The 18,558-nt window shown below is 45.1% G+C and overlaps 1 protein-coding gene across 1 annotated transcript; it reads right to left on the reverse strand.

Moving 5' to 3' along the window:
• Positions 1-2,818: 2,818 nt before the first annotated feature.
• ZBTB8B (zinc finger and BTB domain containing 8B) lies at positions 2,819-16,728 on the reverse strand (the record flags this gene model as incomplete). The annotated part of the gene is made up of 3 exons (XM_081224240.1): positions 15,729-16,728; positions 6,660-6,838; positions 2,819-3,136 (listed from the first exon to the last, which is right to left on the reverse strand). Exons 1-3 carry the CDS (start codon positions 16,711-16,713, stop codon positions 2,819-2,821), a joined length of 1,482 nt encoding a protein of 493 aa, XP_081080366.1. The 5' UTR covers positions 16,714-16,728.
• Between the last annotated feature and the right edge of the window lie 1,830 nt (positions 16,729-18,558).

Raw genomic sequence — 18,558 nt, forward strand, 5'->3', positions numbered from 1 at the left:
TCAAGTGACCAAAGGCCACTCCAGTCTCCCCACCGCCCTCAGAATCAGTGCATGCAGCCCTGCCTGTTGCCTTTGTCTACGTGGGATTTATTACAACATCAGTTAACAACAACAAAATAAAAAACCCTTCGTAGTATTCTGAACCTCCAGAATACTCAATTTCACAACATTCTGCAGACCACTGGGTCAATAGCTTTCTTAAGGAATATTCAAAGTATAGTGACCACCAAAATATTTACATCAGACTGGCATCTTTCTGCCAAATGACCAGAAGCCATGATGCTCTATGTCATTTCTAAAGGTATTACAGATCCAGGCCTTATTTATATTCCTTTCCAACCCCTGTGAAAGACTGTTCCCTTCTCCCAAAAGAAACAACTTCCCAAGGGTGCCACTTTTCAATCCCATTACAAGTAAAAATCCTGTTCCCATCCATGCAGTATATGTAATATTAGAAAAAAAAATCCCTTTGCAAACTTGGACTGAATATGCCAGAAAGATGTCAAATATAAACGAAATCACTAATGGTCTGCGTTGGGCCCAACTGTGAATTTACTTATAAAAATATCACCGGGCTTCCCTGGTGGCGCAGTGGTTGAGAGTCCGCCTGCCAATGCAGGGGACACAGGTTCGTGCCCCGGTCTGGGAAGATCCCACATGCCGCGGAGCGGCTGGGCCCATGAGCCATGGCCGCTGAGCCTGCGCGTCCGGGGCCTGTGCTCCGCAACGGGAGAAGCCACAACAGTGAGAGGCCCGCGTACAGCAAAAAAAAAAAAAAAAAATTCACCAACTCCACAAATTAAACCTCAAAGACACTGTGCAGATTATAAATACTGACCACCAAATGGGAACATAAATTTAAAACTGAGGACAGTTTATTATCTGATAGTCCACATAGAGGAAGTATCTCCTTTAAAAGTGATAGAATTCAGTGACGGAATTCAGTTATTCCCAATGCCAACACGCAAACTCCAAACAGCCAATGTCTCCAGACATTGCCAGATATATGTACTCTGGGGGGCAAAATCACCCCCAGTTGAAAATCACTGTCTTAGAGTGTAATCTCTAATGTAAAATTTTTTATTTTGCACCCAGTGATGTGAATAGGTTATGGGGTCACCAGAGAGGATCACTGCTTTGCCAGAGAAAGCAGGCAGAGCGTTGAACTGTGAGGTAGAAAAGTCATATTAAAACATCAGAAATGCTTTGAACGGAGAGAGTGAAAATATCGAACATAACTCCCTGCAAAGTATATCTTCTACACCTCCTTTTAGGTTTCCCTTTTGCTAAGGTCCTGCTTTTAAAACAATGCTAATATTTTCATTTCTGGTAAGAAGTGTTTCTGGTCCTTGAAAATTTTCAATGTAGAACAATACTTTTCCAGCTATCTCTGTTAATATACCGGTTTTTAAACTTCCAGTCTACTTCAGGCCAATGTGTGGTCCTACTGTGTGGACTGGGATCCAAGAATTCAGCTGCTGTCTGGGGCTAGCACCATCCTAGGGTTGTAACTTCTATTGAGAAGTACAGTTTAAACACCTTCTGAACCCTTCAATGCTAACATTTATTTACAAGCCAGTTCACAATTTTTTGATTATCTCTTTTTGTTCAAGAAGCAGAAAGGAAAGTGTTTTTTTTTTTTTACCATCTTTTGAAATATAACTATAGTAAAATTAAAGGAAGAAAATTCATTTTGGATACTTTAACATAAGACAAAATTATGAAAGTGCCCTAAATATCTTTAATCCCTAATATTTCCTGCTCTTTAGACTTTTAAAGAAGTACAGTCTCTTTTGTTAGAATAATTGCATGGCTGCAAAGTGGGTGAAAAGCAGACTCGTTTTAAAAACCTGTTCTTGTAGTAACCTTCCCTTTCCCTCCAAAGGATCTTTTAAAAGGTAAACAATTTAGACATATAACTTGCTTATATTGGCTTACCCTTTCCCTCCAATTAAAGTTCTATTCATAAACGAAGTAAAGGAATGTCAGTGGTGGCTGCATTTCCAGGTTACACAGCAGTGGCTTCTTGGAAATGGCTGGAAAACGCATAGGAGCATTTTGAGTTTTGCCCAAATGCCTTGTTTTATGATCATAAAACAGGTTATTTGTGTGCACAGAATTGTTAAATCCCAAGCCAGACAGGGAAACCACCCAGACCTGGGCTCTCAGGCTCCCTTCCCGGGGTTAACTTAAAATTTAATTCAACGGGACAAGTCACAGTGCCATAAGGAAATTTTCAGCTCATTTCCATGCTTGTCTGCACATAAATACCCCCAGCCTTTAAAACTGCAATCTTAGATTTAGAAAGTAATTTTTACAGTCATATAGCCAGATGACCCTGTCTGCCTTATATCAAGGAAACTTTCTCCTTAATACTTCACCAGAAAATTAAAGTACGGAATTCTTTAGGAGAGGCTTGGCAGAAGTAAGATTGATCTCAAAACTTAATATATTCTTGCCCACCTTTTCAGAGCAAGAGGATGACGACACAGGAATGCAGAAAGATTGAGACACTATGAAAAAAGGATGGAGATTTTCTTATCTTCCTTCAAACCAGAGTTTGGATGCACGGCAGGAAAAACGGGATGCCTCAGAGCCAACCTTGATTCACTCAGAAAGCTTTCAGAAATCAAGGGCGGCACTAAAAAGTCCTTTGAGTCACAGAATCCAACCTCCACCATGTAGTCTAACAGAAAGGCAAATAATTAACAGTGAAAAAATGTTCCTCTCAGGGTTCCACAAAATTGGACAAAGGGTGGCTTTCAACCACAGAACTGGCAAGAACAAATTCTAAACCCTCTTCTCCACTAATTTATTGCTACGTAAGCATCTCTCCATCTGATAAGCTGGGCTGAATTTGGGGTCTATCATCCGAATCCTCTCCGCCGGGGGCGTTTTCCTCACCAGACTCCACGTAGATTGGCCAGTCATTGTCTGTGTCACTCTTTTCTTGGCTCTCGGACGAAGCCTCCACCAGGCTAAGGTTGATGGGCATCAATTCGTCATCATCATCATGTGTGTCTGTAATGCAGGTGCAGCTGTCACACAGCCCGGAGCGCCGCAGCCCCTGTGACAGGTGACTTGTGAAGGTTCTTCTGCAGCCCTTGCAGATAATTGAACGGTTGGACCTATGGACCTAAAATCACCAGCACAGTAAATGTCACAGAAAAGAGGTTGAGTCATGGCCTTCAGGGCCCCATGAGACATGGCCCCTGGCTGACCCTCCAGTCTCATTTCTCACCACTCTCCCTCTTGCTCTCTCTGCCACAGTCTCAGCCTCACCAAGGTCCTTTCCACCCCAGGGCCATCGGACATGCGTGGAGTGTGCCCTCCTCCCCACTGTCACCCCTCCCTCCTTATTAATGCCTTTCCCCCCACCACCAGCTGTGCCACACAGCTTATGGGGATGTTAGTTCCCCAACCAGGGATGGAACCCGCGTCCTCGGCCGTGAAAGCTCAGAGTCCTAATCACTGGACCGCCAGGGAATTCCCACTAATGACTTTCAAGGAAGTCTTCTCTGATGCTCCAGGCCAGATTAGGTCCCCCAGCTATATAGCCTCACCTATACTTCTCCCTTTGTTTTATTCCTAACAAATCATCGGTAAAATTCACTAGATTCTAAGCTCCAAGAGGTCACGAACTATCCTCATTCATGTTCTCTGTCCTCTGTCACATTTGTTACTATATCCCTAGTGCCTGGCACATAAAGGGCACTCAGTGAACCGATTAGGATTTTAGGCATGGCATCTTACATACCTTGGATTGTTTAGCTATTAGGAAGGCAGATTTGCCAGACAGTGTATTCTCTAAAAGTGCCAGCAGATGCTTCACCCTTGACTTTTTCATTGATAAATGCGTTCCTTACTTATGAAAAGAGCTTTGCATACTAGAAGAGAGAACCTGATCTCCTACTCCGTGCAGCTCCTTGTGAGGGCAGCAGTCCCAGGGGTCCCCTCTGTATAAGGAGCTATCTTTCTAATGCATGCACTTTTCAGGAACTCCAGCCAATAGGGGATCTGTGAATCAATCAGAGCCTCTCTTTTAGAGAGCTCTGGATGCAGGATACACACAAGAGGCAGTGACAGAGAGAGGCTGATGCAGGAGAAGGGTCAACAACGATACCCAGGTTGCTGGAGTTGCCGTTACATCCTGACCTATGTCCCTGCTTCCCCTGAGGTTTCCTGGGCTTCCTATGCTAAGCCCTCAATGCCTGAGCCAACCCGAGTGTGTATGTGACCCTTGCAACCTGATGGAGCCTTTGAAGATCACCTCTTTGGGCTGCAGTAGACTGGACCTCGTACAAAGTGGAAAAATAGAGGGAATGAGGATTCCAACCAATGAAACATCTTAAAGGTACCCAGGGACCTACTGTTGTCAAGATGGACTGGAGATATAATCTGAAGAAAAAAAAAAGACAAACAAAAACTTAAGGCCTTGGGGTAAGGCCACTCTCAGACAAGTATGCTAGGGCCAGCACTGAGAGCAGAGGCAGTCAGTAACCTTGTACTTATCTTAAATCTGGATTCTTTCAAAACCATAATTCACATACCATAAAATTCACCCTTTTAAAGTGTACAATTCAGTGGTTTTAAGTATACTCATAAGGTTGTACAACCATCACCACCATCTAATTCCAGAACTTTTCATCACTCCATAAAGAAAGCCTGTGCGCATTAACAGTCATGCCTCTTCCATCCCCCAACCACTAATCTACTCTCTATCTCCATAGGTCTGCCCACTTTTTATATTTCATATAAATGAGATCACATAATAGGAGGCCTTTTTTTTTTCTTTTAATTAATTAATTTTATTTATTTTTGCTGTGTTGGGTCTTCGTTTCTGTGTGAGGGCTTTCTCTAGTTGTGGCAAGCGGGGGCCACTCTTCATCGCGGTGCGCGGGCCTCTCACTCTCGCGGCCTCTCTTGTTGCGGAGCACAGGCTCCAGACATGCAGGCTCAGTAGTTGTGGCTCAGGGGCCTAGTTGCTCCGTGGCATATGGGATCCTCCCAGACCAGGGCTCGAACCTGTGTCCCCTGCATTAGTAGGCAGATTCTCAACCGCTGTGCCACCAGGGAAGCCCTAATAGGAGGCCTTTTGTGACTGGCTTCTTTCACATAGCATAATGCTTTCAAGGTTGTTCCATGTTGTAGCATGTATCAGGAACTCATTTCATTTTATGGCTGAATAAAATGTATATATCGTATAGATATGCCACATTTTGTTTATTCATTCATCAGTTGATGGACGTTTGGGTTGTTTCTACTTTTTGGCTATTATGAATAATGCTGCTACGAACATCTGTATGCAAGTTTTTGTGTGAATGTCTGTTTTAGTTCTCTTGTGTATATACCTAGATGTAGAATTGCTGGGTCCTAATGGTAACTTTATGCTTAACCTTTTGAGGAACCGCCAAACTCTCTTCCACAGTGGCTGCACCATTTTATGTGCCCACTAGCAGTATATGAGGGTTCTAGTGTCTCCACATCCTTGCCAACACTTTGTTATTATTTGTTTTGGGTTTTTTTATTATTATTATAGCAATCCTAGTTTGTGTGAAGTGGCATCCCATTGTGGCTGTGATTTATATTTTCCTAGTGACTAATCATGTTGAGCATCTTTTCATGTGCTTATTGGCCATTTGTTTATCTTCTTTGGAGAAACGTCTATTCACATCCACTGTTTAATTGGGTTGTCTTTTTATTGTTGAATTATAAGAATTTTTTTTTTTTTTTTTTTTTTTTGCGGTACTGGGCCTCTCACTGCTGCGGCACCTCCCGTTGCGGAGCACAGGCTCCGGACGCGCAGGCTCAGCGGCCATGGCTCACAGGCCCAGCCGCTCCGCGGCATGCGGGATCTTCCCAGACAGGGGCACGAACCCGTGTCCCCTGCATCAGCAGGCGGACTCTCAACCACTGCACCACCAGGGAAGCCCAAGAATTCTTTATATATTCTGGTTATTAGATCCTTAGCAGATAAGTGATTCACAAAGATTCTTCTCCCATTCTGTGGGTTGTCTTTTCACATTCTTGACAGTGTCTTTTGAAATCCAAACCATTTTTATGTTGGATTTTCCAAAGACTGGTTGCCTTGCTCAAAGACGATCTTAAATGCAATGCCTTTCTAAATGGCCTGAATGCTTTTTAGCAGGTAGGAATCACCCACTCACATGGGAGACAGAATCCTAGGTGGCAGCCAGTGGGAGGGAAGGTCCACTTGGGCTGGAGTCCTCTTTGCTGCTCACAGGTAGCCCTATAAATGGCAGTATATCTCTTCCCCACCCCGGGGTGCTGAGGTTGGGTGGGAAACCGAGAATGCAGCTTACCTCTGGCATCACACCACAGGGAACAGACCCACAATCCCCTGTCTAAGCCTCAGTGTTCTCTACCTTTAGACAACCATCCCTGACTAGGGTCTAAACTTTCTTAACTTTCCTCCTAAGCAAACTAGTCTGTTACCGTATAAGTTTTAACTTTCTCTAAGTGCCACCAACCCAGGTGTAATTTAGTAGCAGAAATACATGTTTAAAATTCTCTGGAAAGACCCCAGTGGACAGAGAAGAGAAAGACAGACTGGCCTTGCCCTCACATTAGATGAACGTCATGAACCACCGCCACTCCCACCCCACCGTCCCGAGAGAACCGCCAGCTCCTCCACTTACGCTGAGCGCGTGGCCCCGCAGATGCTCCTGGCGGGTGAACCTCTTGCCGCAGGTCTCACAGGGGTAGGGCCGCTCCCCCGTGTGTGAGCGGATGTGCCGCTTAAGGATGCCCTTCTGTTTGGCAGTGTAGGGGCAGAAAGGACACTTGTGCAGCTTGATGGGCACCACCAGCACACCACCTGGGGAACCAAATGGTACTGTAAGCAGCAACAACACTGGCCGCCCTCCGATGGATGGGATCCAGAGCAGGGGAGTTCGACCAGCCCAGGTTGAGAAGAAGGACCCCAACTCCACCAGCATCTCACAGCAAAACATTGTCTGCAAATTGCCACTCTGGCTCCCAGTCAGCCAGAGGAGAAGGTGGGCTTCTCATATAAGATTGCAAGGAATGCTGTAAGGCCTCAGCTTTGAAACTTCTCTGTGGCTCACAGTTAGAAAACACAGCTTACATTACAACCTTAGGACACATATACCTTCATGTGGACAACTTGAAAAGCTTCCCAAAATAATACTCACTCTGATAATGTCTATTCTCTTTGATTTCATTTTAGGACAATAATGATTGAGACCCTATTCTAGACTGAATTTCATCCCCCTCAAATTCATACATTGAAGCCATAACCTCCAATGTGACTATATGTGAAGACAGGGCCTTTAAGGAGGTAATTAAGGTTAAATGAGGTCGTAAGGGTAGAGCTCGAATCTGGCAGGATGGGTGTCCTTATAAGAAGAGGAAACTATGCCAGAGATGGCTTTCTCTCCCTACTCTTGCACAGAGGAAAGGTCATGTGAGGACCAGCAAGAAGGCAGTCGTCTGCAAGCCAGAAAGAGAGCTCTCACCAGACACCAACACTGCTGGCACCTTGATCTTGGACTCTGCACCTCCAAAACTGTGAGACAATAAATTTCTGTTGTTTAAACTGCTCGGTCTGTGGTATTCTGTTATGGTTGCCTGAGCTGGCTAATACAAACCTCCTGAGTTGATTTAATGACCCCCAAAAGTTTGAAAAAACTATTATGATGGAACAGACCACTGGGTCAGGATTCATGCTTTCTTTGACAGCAGCTCCTAATAATAGCTTCCAAGCATGTGTAGAAGTGGTTTGCTATGATGCAGACCCTACATTGTTTGGAGTTCATATTAACTCTATATATCTGAAATCATCAAATGTCTTAAAAATTCACTTAAATTTTTTAGAACTCTTTTTTTTCCACCTTGCTCATACACCGGTTAAGGTGACAACATGATTATCACCCACATGTATAAAAACTGTTCCTTTCAAGTTTCCTGAGTTACCCTTATTGTAGCATTCCAAGATTTGTCTCCTCTATCCATGCCCTTCAGAATTTTACAGACTTTGATCACATCATATTATATGTGGAGGCACTAGTAACTCAAGCTTTCCAGGCACAGAAACCTGAGTTCAAGTCCTGGCTCTACCACTTACCAGCTGTGTGACCTTGCACATCTCACTTAACTTCTCTGTGCTTTACTCATCTGTAACATAGGGATGATAATAGTTCCCACCTCATAGGATTGTGGTAAGAATGAAATGAGGTAATGCCTAAAGCACAGCAGCTGGCATATAGTAAGCTCTCATAAATGTTAACCATTTTTGTCACATCATCATCACCTTGGTGTTTCTTTTCTGATTAAGCTGGCCAGGCTCCTGTGGTATCTCTCAACACGGGAGTAACTCCTTTTCTCTGGGACCTTCTCAGGACACCTAATTGGGCTTTACCTTTCCTGAGGTCCTGCCCAAAGTATGGCAAATTGAATGTCAAGTGAGAACCCAACATCATTCTACGTACTGGTGAAGATTATTCTCTTTAGTTTCTAGTTCCCATCCTGATAATGCTTAACATTTTGCATAATCTATAGTGACTCCAAAATCTGTTTCCCAGAATAAAAGCAGCAGCTCATGGCTCAACACTGCATATATATGTTGGATTATTTATTTCTCACTGATCACACTGGTGCTGAGATGCCAGTTTCCTGGTCACTCCTCTGGCACTGTGGACTCTTCCTGTCATTTATCCCCATCAGCCTGGCATTGTACTATCACCTTCTTCCCGACTATAAAAACATTCAGTAAAATGGGTCCAGTGTTAATCCTTGGAAAAAAACAACTGTTAACTATTTTTCCAGCAGAAAAGTATGAATTATCGCAACACTTTCCTTCCTCTCTTATGATCTGATTGCTCCAAAAAAAAAAAAAGACAGTTCACCTGAATGCCTATTACATGCGAGGCACTGTGTCAAGGTGCATCTTTACCAAGATACCTGTTTCTTCCCTCAAGAAGTTAAGTCTAGCAGGAGAGAAAGACATGGAAACAAATTCATACAATATAATATAACACATGTAAAATTCAAAGTGTTGAAGAAATGTAGAAAAGAATGTAATGAATTCTCTCCTGGAGTTCAGAGAAGATTTCACAGGAGAGATGACCTTTGAGCAAGGTTTTAAAGGATGAATAGGAGTTCACTGGGAGTTTGAGAAAGAGAAAGGTATCTCAGGCAGGGGAACAACATGCTTAGGCACAGAGGTAAATGAGAATAGGAAATATTAAGTGGGGTGGAGAGGAATGAGGAATGAAGCCAAGGAAAGGGCAAGGAAAGGTCAAGAAGGTCACATTCATGCATTTACTCAAGAAATTTATACTGAGCACCTATGATGTGCCAGGCTGTGTTCTAAGCCCTGGGGATACAGCAGTGAACAGAAAAGACAAAAATCCCTGCCTCTGCAAAGCTGATATGTTAAGGAACTTGGACTTTATTCTCTAAGCAGGTGGGGTTTTAAGCTGGGAAGGTACAAGGTGAGACTTGACTTTTAAAGGATCCCTCTGGGGATAATGCAGGGGAAGGATTTAAGAGAGGCAAGATTAAAGCCAGGAAGTCCAGGTGGGAGGGGATGAGCGATGACATGAATTAAAGCCAGGGCTGTGGAGGTGGAGAGAAGGAGAAAGGTTTGAGAAGTAAAATTAATAGCACTCGATGACCACGTTGGGGAGGAGAGAGCAGGGAAAGAGAAGATTCTAAATGACACTGATTCTGGGTTAGCTGACTTAGTGGGTGACGGTGGAATAAACCGAGGCAGGGAACACAGGAGGAAAAGCAGGTGCAGGATGGATGAGGAGGTTTGTTTGGGTTTTACGATGTTTGAGGCAGGCTCAGAGCATCCATGGGGGAATATCTGGGTTAGACAGATAAATCTGGAGCTCAGGGAAAGAAGAGAAGCATACAGTTTTGAGAGTCCTCAGCAGATTGGAGTGGTTGCTTTAACTGAGGTCTGGCGCTCCCCTAAGCACCCTGCTTCCCTTAACCCACTGCCTTGACACCCTGGATCAGGGGAGGGTGGTCTTCCTTGTGCTTCACTGTCATCTCCAGACCACTGTCCCTCCCTCCTTCCTTAAAAACCCTAAGATCTTTTGGAGCTCATCCCATCAGATATACTGCTACTCATCCTTGTTACAGTCATCCAGGAGCCCCTAGATCATCCTCTCACTCCTGATCACATTGCCTTCAGACTCAACTCCTGGCATAATTCTTGGTGTGAATACCGAAAATGACCCTTGCAATACCCTGGTCTCTCTGTTCCCGGACCTCCTTTCTTCCAAAGACCTTATCCTCCACTCCACCTCAGCCACCCAATCCTAGACAAAGAGCTCCCAACTCTGCCTGCATATTAGAATCATCTGGGAAGCTTAAAATGAAAATAAATATTGATGTCCAATCCCTATCCCAAGCTAATGGGTGGGGTGGGACCCAAGCATCATATTTTTAAAGCATCCTTCCCAGTCTAATGTACGGACAGGGATGAGAATCATGGTCCCATACCTAGATATTGCCAATAACTGTACTCACTGCATAACCCACATTTCAAGCGCTCCACTTTCCAATCACCGCTTTATATCTTTCCAGCTCACCCCGTAGGTGTTCCTTCTCTACCGGGACGTCCAAGCCATGGACTATACTGTCATTTTACTGCCCTTCTCCTCCTCGAGTCCTCATTCCCCTCCTTCCCCAGCTGAGTGCCTAGAGCCCATCAATTAAATCACTCCTTTGCATATACCCTCAGCTGCCTTGGTCCACTGTCTCCCTCTATCTGCATTCATCTAATTCAATATAACTCTCTGCCTATTCTGTAGGTAAAACAAGGCAAGTTAACGTCACTGGAAAAAAATGCACAACTCTGTTCCGGTCTCACTTTAAATCAATCCAACCATCACCATCTGACTACTATAATATCAAAAGAGCCCTTGGGGGGCTTCCCTGGTGGCACAGTGGTTGAGAGTCTGCCTGCCGATGCAGGGGACACGGGTTCGTGCCCAGGTCTGGGAAGATCCCACATGCCACGGAGCAGCTGGGCCTGTGAGCCATGGCTGCTGAGCCTGCGCATCCGGAGCCTGTGCCCTACAACGGGAGACGCCACAACAGTGAGAAGCCCGCGTACCGCAAAAAAAAAAAAAAAAAAAAAAAAAGAGCCCTTGGTTCTGCCCAGTAACCCTAATAACCCTAAGTATTTCCCTGGTTCATTCACTCCCACTCTTCTCAGTGACTACTTCATACCTTCCCTCTGCTCAAATCTCCCACCCCTCCTACCCCTTCCTCACTGTCAGCTGCTGTCCTTGCTTCTTATTTCATTGAGAAGGAGGAGCAAGCAGAAGAGAATGTCTACATGGTCCCAGCCACCCCCCAACCTCCATTATGAACCCATCTAATCCGCTTTCACTCCTGTTACTATGGGTGAATTGTTCTCCCTCCCATCCAAGGCGAGACCATCCCTCCACTTATACATGGGACCCCCATCTCTCCTCGATCTATCCATTGTCCCTCACTCTTCCATTATCATTTATCTTCCTCTCTCTTGGATCATTCTCATCAGTAAAGAAATGCTTTTAGATCCTCCACCTTAATAAAAACCTTAACCTTATACGCTCTTTCAGCCAGAACTCAGAACCCCTGAGTTCTCTTTTAAGGCTACTCTCTTTGGTCCTTTGTCCACCACTTCATTGATACTGCTCATCAATGACCTCTCCATTACTAAACCCAATGATCAGCTCTCAATCTGCCTATACACAGTACTGGACATAGCTGATTTCTCCTTTTTCTTGAAACATTTTCTCCTCTTGGCATCTATCAGTCTTTTTGATTCCCTCCTACCTCACTGGTTGCCCCTTCCCAGTTTCCTTCGCTGGTTCCCCTATTTTCCTGACCTCTAAATGTTGGGTCAGGGCTCAGTCCTTAGGTCTCTTGTCTTCTCCTTCTAGATCTATAGGTTCATGGAACATACAGGTTTTAAATTCCATGGACCCATTAATGACTCCCAAATTTATATCTCAGCTCCAATTTCTCCCCAGAACTCCAAACATATAAATGTAATTACTTACTGCCTGTCTTCAACGGGATATCCAAAAGGCACCACAAACATAACATTTAAATCAATCACTCAAGCTAAAAACCTTAAGGTCACCTTTAATGCCTCTTTTTCTCATACCACTTATATAAGCCATTAGCAAATGTGGTCAGCTCTACCTTTCAGAGACAGTATAGTCCTAATCCAACCCCATCTCACCTCTCTACTGCTACCACACGGATTGAAGGAGCACAGCTCTCACCTGGGTTATTGCAGTCACCTCCTAAACGGTCCTGAGGCTCCCACCTATGCTCCCCTCTAGTCAACAGGAGAGCAAGAGTGGAAGCAAGAGGCCCACTTAGGAGAATGACGGCACACAATACCCAGAGGGATCCTTTTTTTTTTTGCGGTACGCGGGCCTCTCACTGTTGTGCCCCCTCCGTTGCGGAGCACAGGCTCTGGACACGCAGGCTCAGCAGCCATGGCTCACAGGCCCAGCCACTCCGCGGCATGTGGGATCTTCCCGGACCGGGGCACGAACCCGTGCCCCCTGCATCGGCAGGCGGACTCTCAACCACTGTGCCACCAGGGAAGCCCGGGATCCTTTTAATATATGTCATCTCAAGTCACTCTCTGCCAAGACCCTCTGGTGGATTTCCTTCTAAGAGCAATATTCAAAGGCCTTCTCATGGCCTTCAAAACCCTACCCTGTCCGCCCTCACTCAGCCTCTCTGACTTTATCCCCCACAACTCTCTGCCTTGCTCACTCCACTCCAGCCACACCAGCATCCTTGCTGTTCCTTTCATTCACTTGCCAAGTGTGATCCTACTCCTGGGCCTTTGCACCTTTCTCTTCCCCCTGCCTGGAATGTTCTCCCTGATATCTCTACAGTTTGCTCGCTTAAAGGCAACCTGTTAGAAAGGCCTTCCTGGTCAACACTAAATAAAACAGCATCCCCTTCACTTTCTATCAACTTTGTCCCTGCTTTAGTTCTTCTTCATACTATATACGTACTTATTGGTTTATTGTCCGGCTCCCTACGCTAGAATATCAGCTCCATGAGGACAAAGACTGTCTTCTGTTCACTGCGATGAATAGTGCCTGGCATATAGGAAGTGCTCAGTACATATCTGTTAAATGAATGAATGAACAGGAATAAGATGTTGAAGAAGCAAGGCAATGGTGAAATGCTGACACACTGACATGAAATGACCCCATGATGAGGCTGAAAAGGAATGGGCAGAGGTGAGAGCAATGGGTACCTGTAGTGTCAGAAGCCAGGGGAGGGAAGAATTTCAAGAAGGAAAGATCAGAGTTAACTACCAAGAGTAGTCAAGAAAGATAACACCTGAAAACCACTCCCTGGATCGGCCCTGGAAATGTATAGCTCACCTCAGGACAGTGGTTTCAGGGAAGGGGGAGTTGGTGGTAGTGTCAGAGCACAGTGGGCTGAGAAAAGATTGGGAAGTAAAACAGTGGAGGTGGCCGATATAGATGAACTTTTCAAGAAGCAATGGCAGGTGCTGGAGCTGGGGATGGGAGGTCCAGGGGAGAAGATTATAGGAGGACCATGTACTTTGACAGTGTCTGCTAGTGTCAGAGATGAGCAATGTGAACACAGAACTACTGTAACAGCCTCCTGACCATCTCCCTGCCCTCGTCTCCCATCTCTGCACCATCTTGTGCTGAGGCCAAATTAATCTCTCCTGTCCACTCCCAAGCTCAGAAACTACTAAAAATTCTCCTGTGCCTACAGATAGAAACCCACATTTTAGCATGGGTTTAGCTTTTCCATGATCTGGCTACAATTTCTCCCCATGTCTTCTCTTCTTACCTTCAGATGCCACTTTTTTTTAATTGAAATATAGTTTGATTTGCCATATTCTGTTAGTTTCAGGTGTAAAGCAAAGTGATTTTATAGGTATACATGTATTTTTTTCAGATTCTTTTCCATCATACGTTATAACAAGATACTGAATATAGTTCCCTGTGCTATACGGTAAGTCCTTGTTGTTTATCTCTTTTATATATAGTAGTGAGTACTCAGATGCCACCCTCATAAAGGCTCTCTGACCTACCAGTAGGAAGCCAGTTCTGCTTCTGGACTACTGTGAAACTCACACCTCCATCTGTCTTCCAGCCCTAGTACCTTTCTACCACACGGTGCCATTTACACACCTCTTAACTCCTCTAAGACACCATCAGTTCTTTGAGAGCTGGAGCCACATCTGACTTATCTTTGTATCTTCACAAGGAAGGTGCTCAAATATTTGAGCAAATAAAGGAGTAACCAAACAAATCAGTCCTACTCTGTGCCTTGGCACTTGGAATAAATGTAGCCCAGAGCCAGGTGAACCAAATCAACACCTGGCGGACAACAGGCATGGCAAGCGGCTGGGATGGCTGCCTTGCCACAGACCCCTGTAGCTGGAAAGCTGCCTCTACAGATGGACAGATGGACTTGAATGAGGGTGACGTACAGCTGAATTACTATTTCTTGATACTTGTGCTTACAGGCAGAAGGGTTGACAGACAAAACCAGTGCATTGAAATCCTCTATCCACTTGTACTGCCTTCACAGTTTGTTTTATGAGTGAAACGAAGCCAGCCAGGGTTGCTAGTATTAGCTGTGACATTTACCAGCTCTGCATTCTTAAGAAACTCACTAAACCCTCTTGGGTCTCAGTTTCTCCACACTTCTTCTACCTAACTCATGTGGCATCATGAGGGGCTGATGGATGGGAAAGGGGGACACAGTCTGTGAAGTGCTACTATATACACGGAAATTAGATTTCAACAAGTTCCCACAGTGTAGTCACTGAAAACAACCGCTACCTTTTACATGCTGGTTAAGCCACTGTCTCTGAGGACCAGAAACCGTACTTTCAAGTTTTTCAAGTCAAGTTTTAATCAGACATACAGAGCATTCTTGATTTTTTAAAAAATGAAATTTAGATGCAGGAATGAAGTAATCTTTCATTAAAAACTGTAAAAATGAAAAAAAAGAAAGAAGTTAAAAGTCTCCAGACAGACTCAGTTTTCCTGGGTCTCTCCTGTGTGTTCATGTTATTAAATTTTTGTTTGATTTTCTCCTGTTTAAAAAGTCTCCCAAAGGATACAAGAAATTTACTCACATGAAACCAAATTCAACTCTAAAATATTCTACAGTGAATCACACCATCAACCATAACATGTTAACTGAGTGTCTACGTGGGCCAGGCACCATGATTGACACAAAGAAGGATAAATTTCCTACCTGTATAGAACATGTTCTCATATGTGAGAAAAAATTCTGAAAACCTTTTCATTTGGTCCTCAACCCTGTGAGAAAGGCAAGGTGGGGGTGATTATCTCCTGAACAAAAAGAGTTCAAAGAAATTTCATGATTTAACCAAAGTCTCTCTGCTGGTTAGTGGAAGAGAATGGGTTCTTTCCATGTCTCCATACTGCACTCAACATGCTTATACTCTAGTTGCAGAGGTAAAAGACAAACATATGTGAAGAGGCAATGCCCTGCCCACAGCAGGTGCTCAATTAATACCTACTGGTGGTGGTGGCAGTGATAACGTGGTGATAACAGTGGCAGTGGTGATGGTGGTGATGATGATGACAATAGTGACAATGCCAGTGATGAGGATGACAGTGGGAGACCAGAAGGCACACAAGTGTGTGCTAAATGAGTGGCAGACGATGGAGGCTCATGGAGCTCACCTGAGTCCTCTCCATACCAGTCAGTCTGCACATCCATCATGGAACTCATGGCTGCTACTTCTGCACCACCTGGTCTTCCCTCCAAACTCCGAGAAAAGTGCTGGTCCGCGTCCTCTTTGCTCTGGACAGCACTGTGGCGCAGGAGCGCCTCCAGGAATTGCTTCACGTGGTAGCTACTGTAAGCCAAGTCGACCGCCTGGCCTCTGGGCAAACCCTCCTCCCCGTGGGCCAGGCTCAGCGGGGCCATATGCTGCTGCAGCTGTCCACCCACCTCCACCTCCACCTCCACCTCCTCGGCATCGAACTCCACCTTGGGCTCCTTCTGTTTGGGTCGAATGGAGCAGTCACTGTCCACTGAGCCACTGCCCTGGCTGTCTTTCCCCACCAGTGCCAGAGGGTGGCAGCCTCTGCAGTCACCACGGGGGGACTCTCTGGGCCGATCCACACTCTCTTCCCCCTCGGCTGGAGAGACCAAGCTCTTGGTCTCACAGGAGGTCCCTTCCCTGGCTGAACTGGGGCTTCCACTGTCCACCCGATGAGGCGCTGCTGCCGCTGCCGCTGCCGCTGCTGCTACCGCTGCAGCCACAGCGGCCTCCTTCTCCATCTTTCCGCAGATGTCTAGGGATGATCTGATGTATGTCTTGCAGAAGTTCACCACGTCGTTCATCTGCAGGTAGCTGGCAGCCGACATAACTTCAATCACGTTCTCTCCACACAAATCCAACTTCCCAGAATAGAGGAAGTCTAAGATGGTGGAGAAGGCGTCGGAGGTGACGATGTCCAAGGAGGCGGTGCTGTGCCGCCCGCTGTCCTGGATGTAGTGAATGAGCAGGGCTCGGAAATAGCCGCTGTTGGCAAACAAGATGTTCCTGTGGGCCTTGAAGATCCGCCCTTCCACAATGATGCTGCAGTCACAGAAAAAGTCCCTCTGCCGCTGTTCATTCAACTCCCCCAAGAGCTTGGCGTAATAGGATTGCAGCTCCATTTCTCCACCAGCTGCTGCCGCTTGGAGTAACCTGGATCTCTGCCAAGATTTTTTTTTTTCAGTTAATTCACAAATCCCAACCTTACAAATAAGATGTTCGTTTTTTGTTTGTTTGTTTTGTTTTGTTTTTCTTTTAATTCTTCCATAAACCTTGGTTGAGTAATGTCTTTATAATATGGGCTGTTTGGGATCTAACAAAAATCAAAGGTGGTCTAACTGGGTTAACTGATGAAAACAAGAAAAGTAACTATTCCTAACTGTATATGTGGGTGCAATACTTAGTATTTTACATGGATTCTTTCAATGAATTTTTATAAAAACCCTACGAGTAAGTACTAATATTATACGTTACAATATTGTACTTATTAATACTGTACTTTTGAGACTCAGAGAGGATAGGAGATGATCCAGCTGCAACAGAGCCAGGACTCAAAACCTCCAGAGTTCATGCTCTTATAAATTACATTCTACTTTCTTCAAGGCTCAAAATATAGATAATACCTGAATCTAACAGTTACAGTCTCCAGGTAGGTCTCCAGTGTCCCAATACAGAACTTAGAGACTGACAAGTACAGTCTCAGCTCACACCCATCACCATAAGTTTGTGGAAGCATTTAGTGGATGCTTGGGCTACGCAGCATGCATTCTCCATTCTTATGGTTTTAGTGCCCTTTTTGGCTTTGGTGGAATCATCCTTGGCCCCAACCACAGCCAACGTGCTTTGCATAACGCTGGCACCATCCCCAGGCTCCGGACGTGTAAGAGGTAACATAGGCTAAAACCATCAACACATCTTACCCTCTGACCACAGTGACTGGCTCAGAGATGGCCATGCGACTTGGTCAGAGCCAATGAAAAGCAATGAAATGTTTGCTGGGGTCTCCAGAAAAGAGCGCTCTCTACTCTGTGGGCACGTGGGATGTGAGGGGTGCTGCTGCTACACCACAAGGGGAACCAGCCTAACACAGATGACAGCCCAGCTCAAGCAGGAGCAACAGAGGGAGCCCAGGGACACCATCTGAGCCCCAGCTCATGCTGTGCCAGAAGCCAATTGAGTCCCTTTTTGCTTTAGCTGGTCTGAGTTGGATTTTCTATCTCTTACAACAGAGACACTCCTAATTGATTGACTCCATAACCCTTGGTTCTCTCCTCTGTGTTTTTATGTCCTGGACCTTCTCTGTCAGTGGACTATAAGCCCTTTGAAGGCATGAGCCCTGTCTTACTTCATAGATTTCCCCCACAGCCCCTGGCAGAGTGCTTTGGACAAAGTAGGTTTGCTAAATACAAAGGAATACTCCTTTCTTACCTGCTAAGTAGAACAAGTATAAATCAAGTTTAAAATCCGTCTGCTAATGAGGAAGACAGAAGCTGACCCTCCCCGAGCTCTCCTCTCCATCTTTTCCCATCACACAAAGCACGCAGCCATCCATCAACTTACCCCCTTTAGTTACTGACTCACTGAGCTCTGAGAAGTTCCTACATCTTCTCCCTCTATCGGAATCCCAAAAGGCCTAGTTAGAGCTGCCAACCACAACTAACAACTCTTCAGCACTCTTTCTTTCAACAAATGGAACACAACAATTACCTCACCCAACAGAAATGAGGCACCTCCACCCCCCAGAAAGACTCTTTCCACTGGCCAAATAGATCCCTCAAGGCCTATGTGCTAACCGAACAGACTTTACTCATAAAAGACCAACAACAACCTCATTAAATGGCAACGTACATCTACTTTACACATATTTATAACAAGTGATGCATTAAGTTTAGAAGCTAGAGAACCAGTTAGGGAAAGAAGTAGAGGGGCCTCTCTAAGCAAGTAAACTGACAAACTTAAAAGTGAGA

This window comes from Mesoplodon bidens, assembly GCF_964165515.1.
Source record: "Mesoplodon bidens genome assembly, chromosome: 2".
In the NCBI taxonomy this organism is placed as follows: Eukaryota; Metazoa; Chordata; class Mammalia; order Artiodactyla; family Ziphiidae; genus Mesoplodon; species Mesoplodon bidens.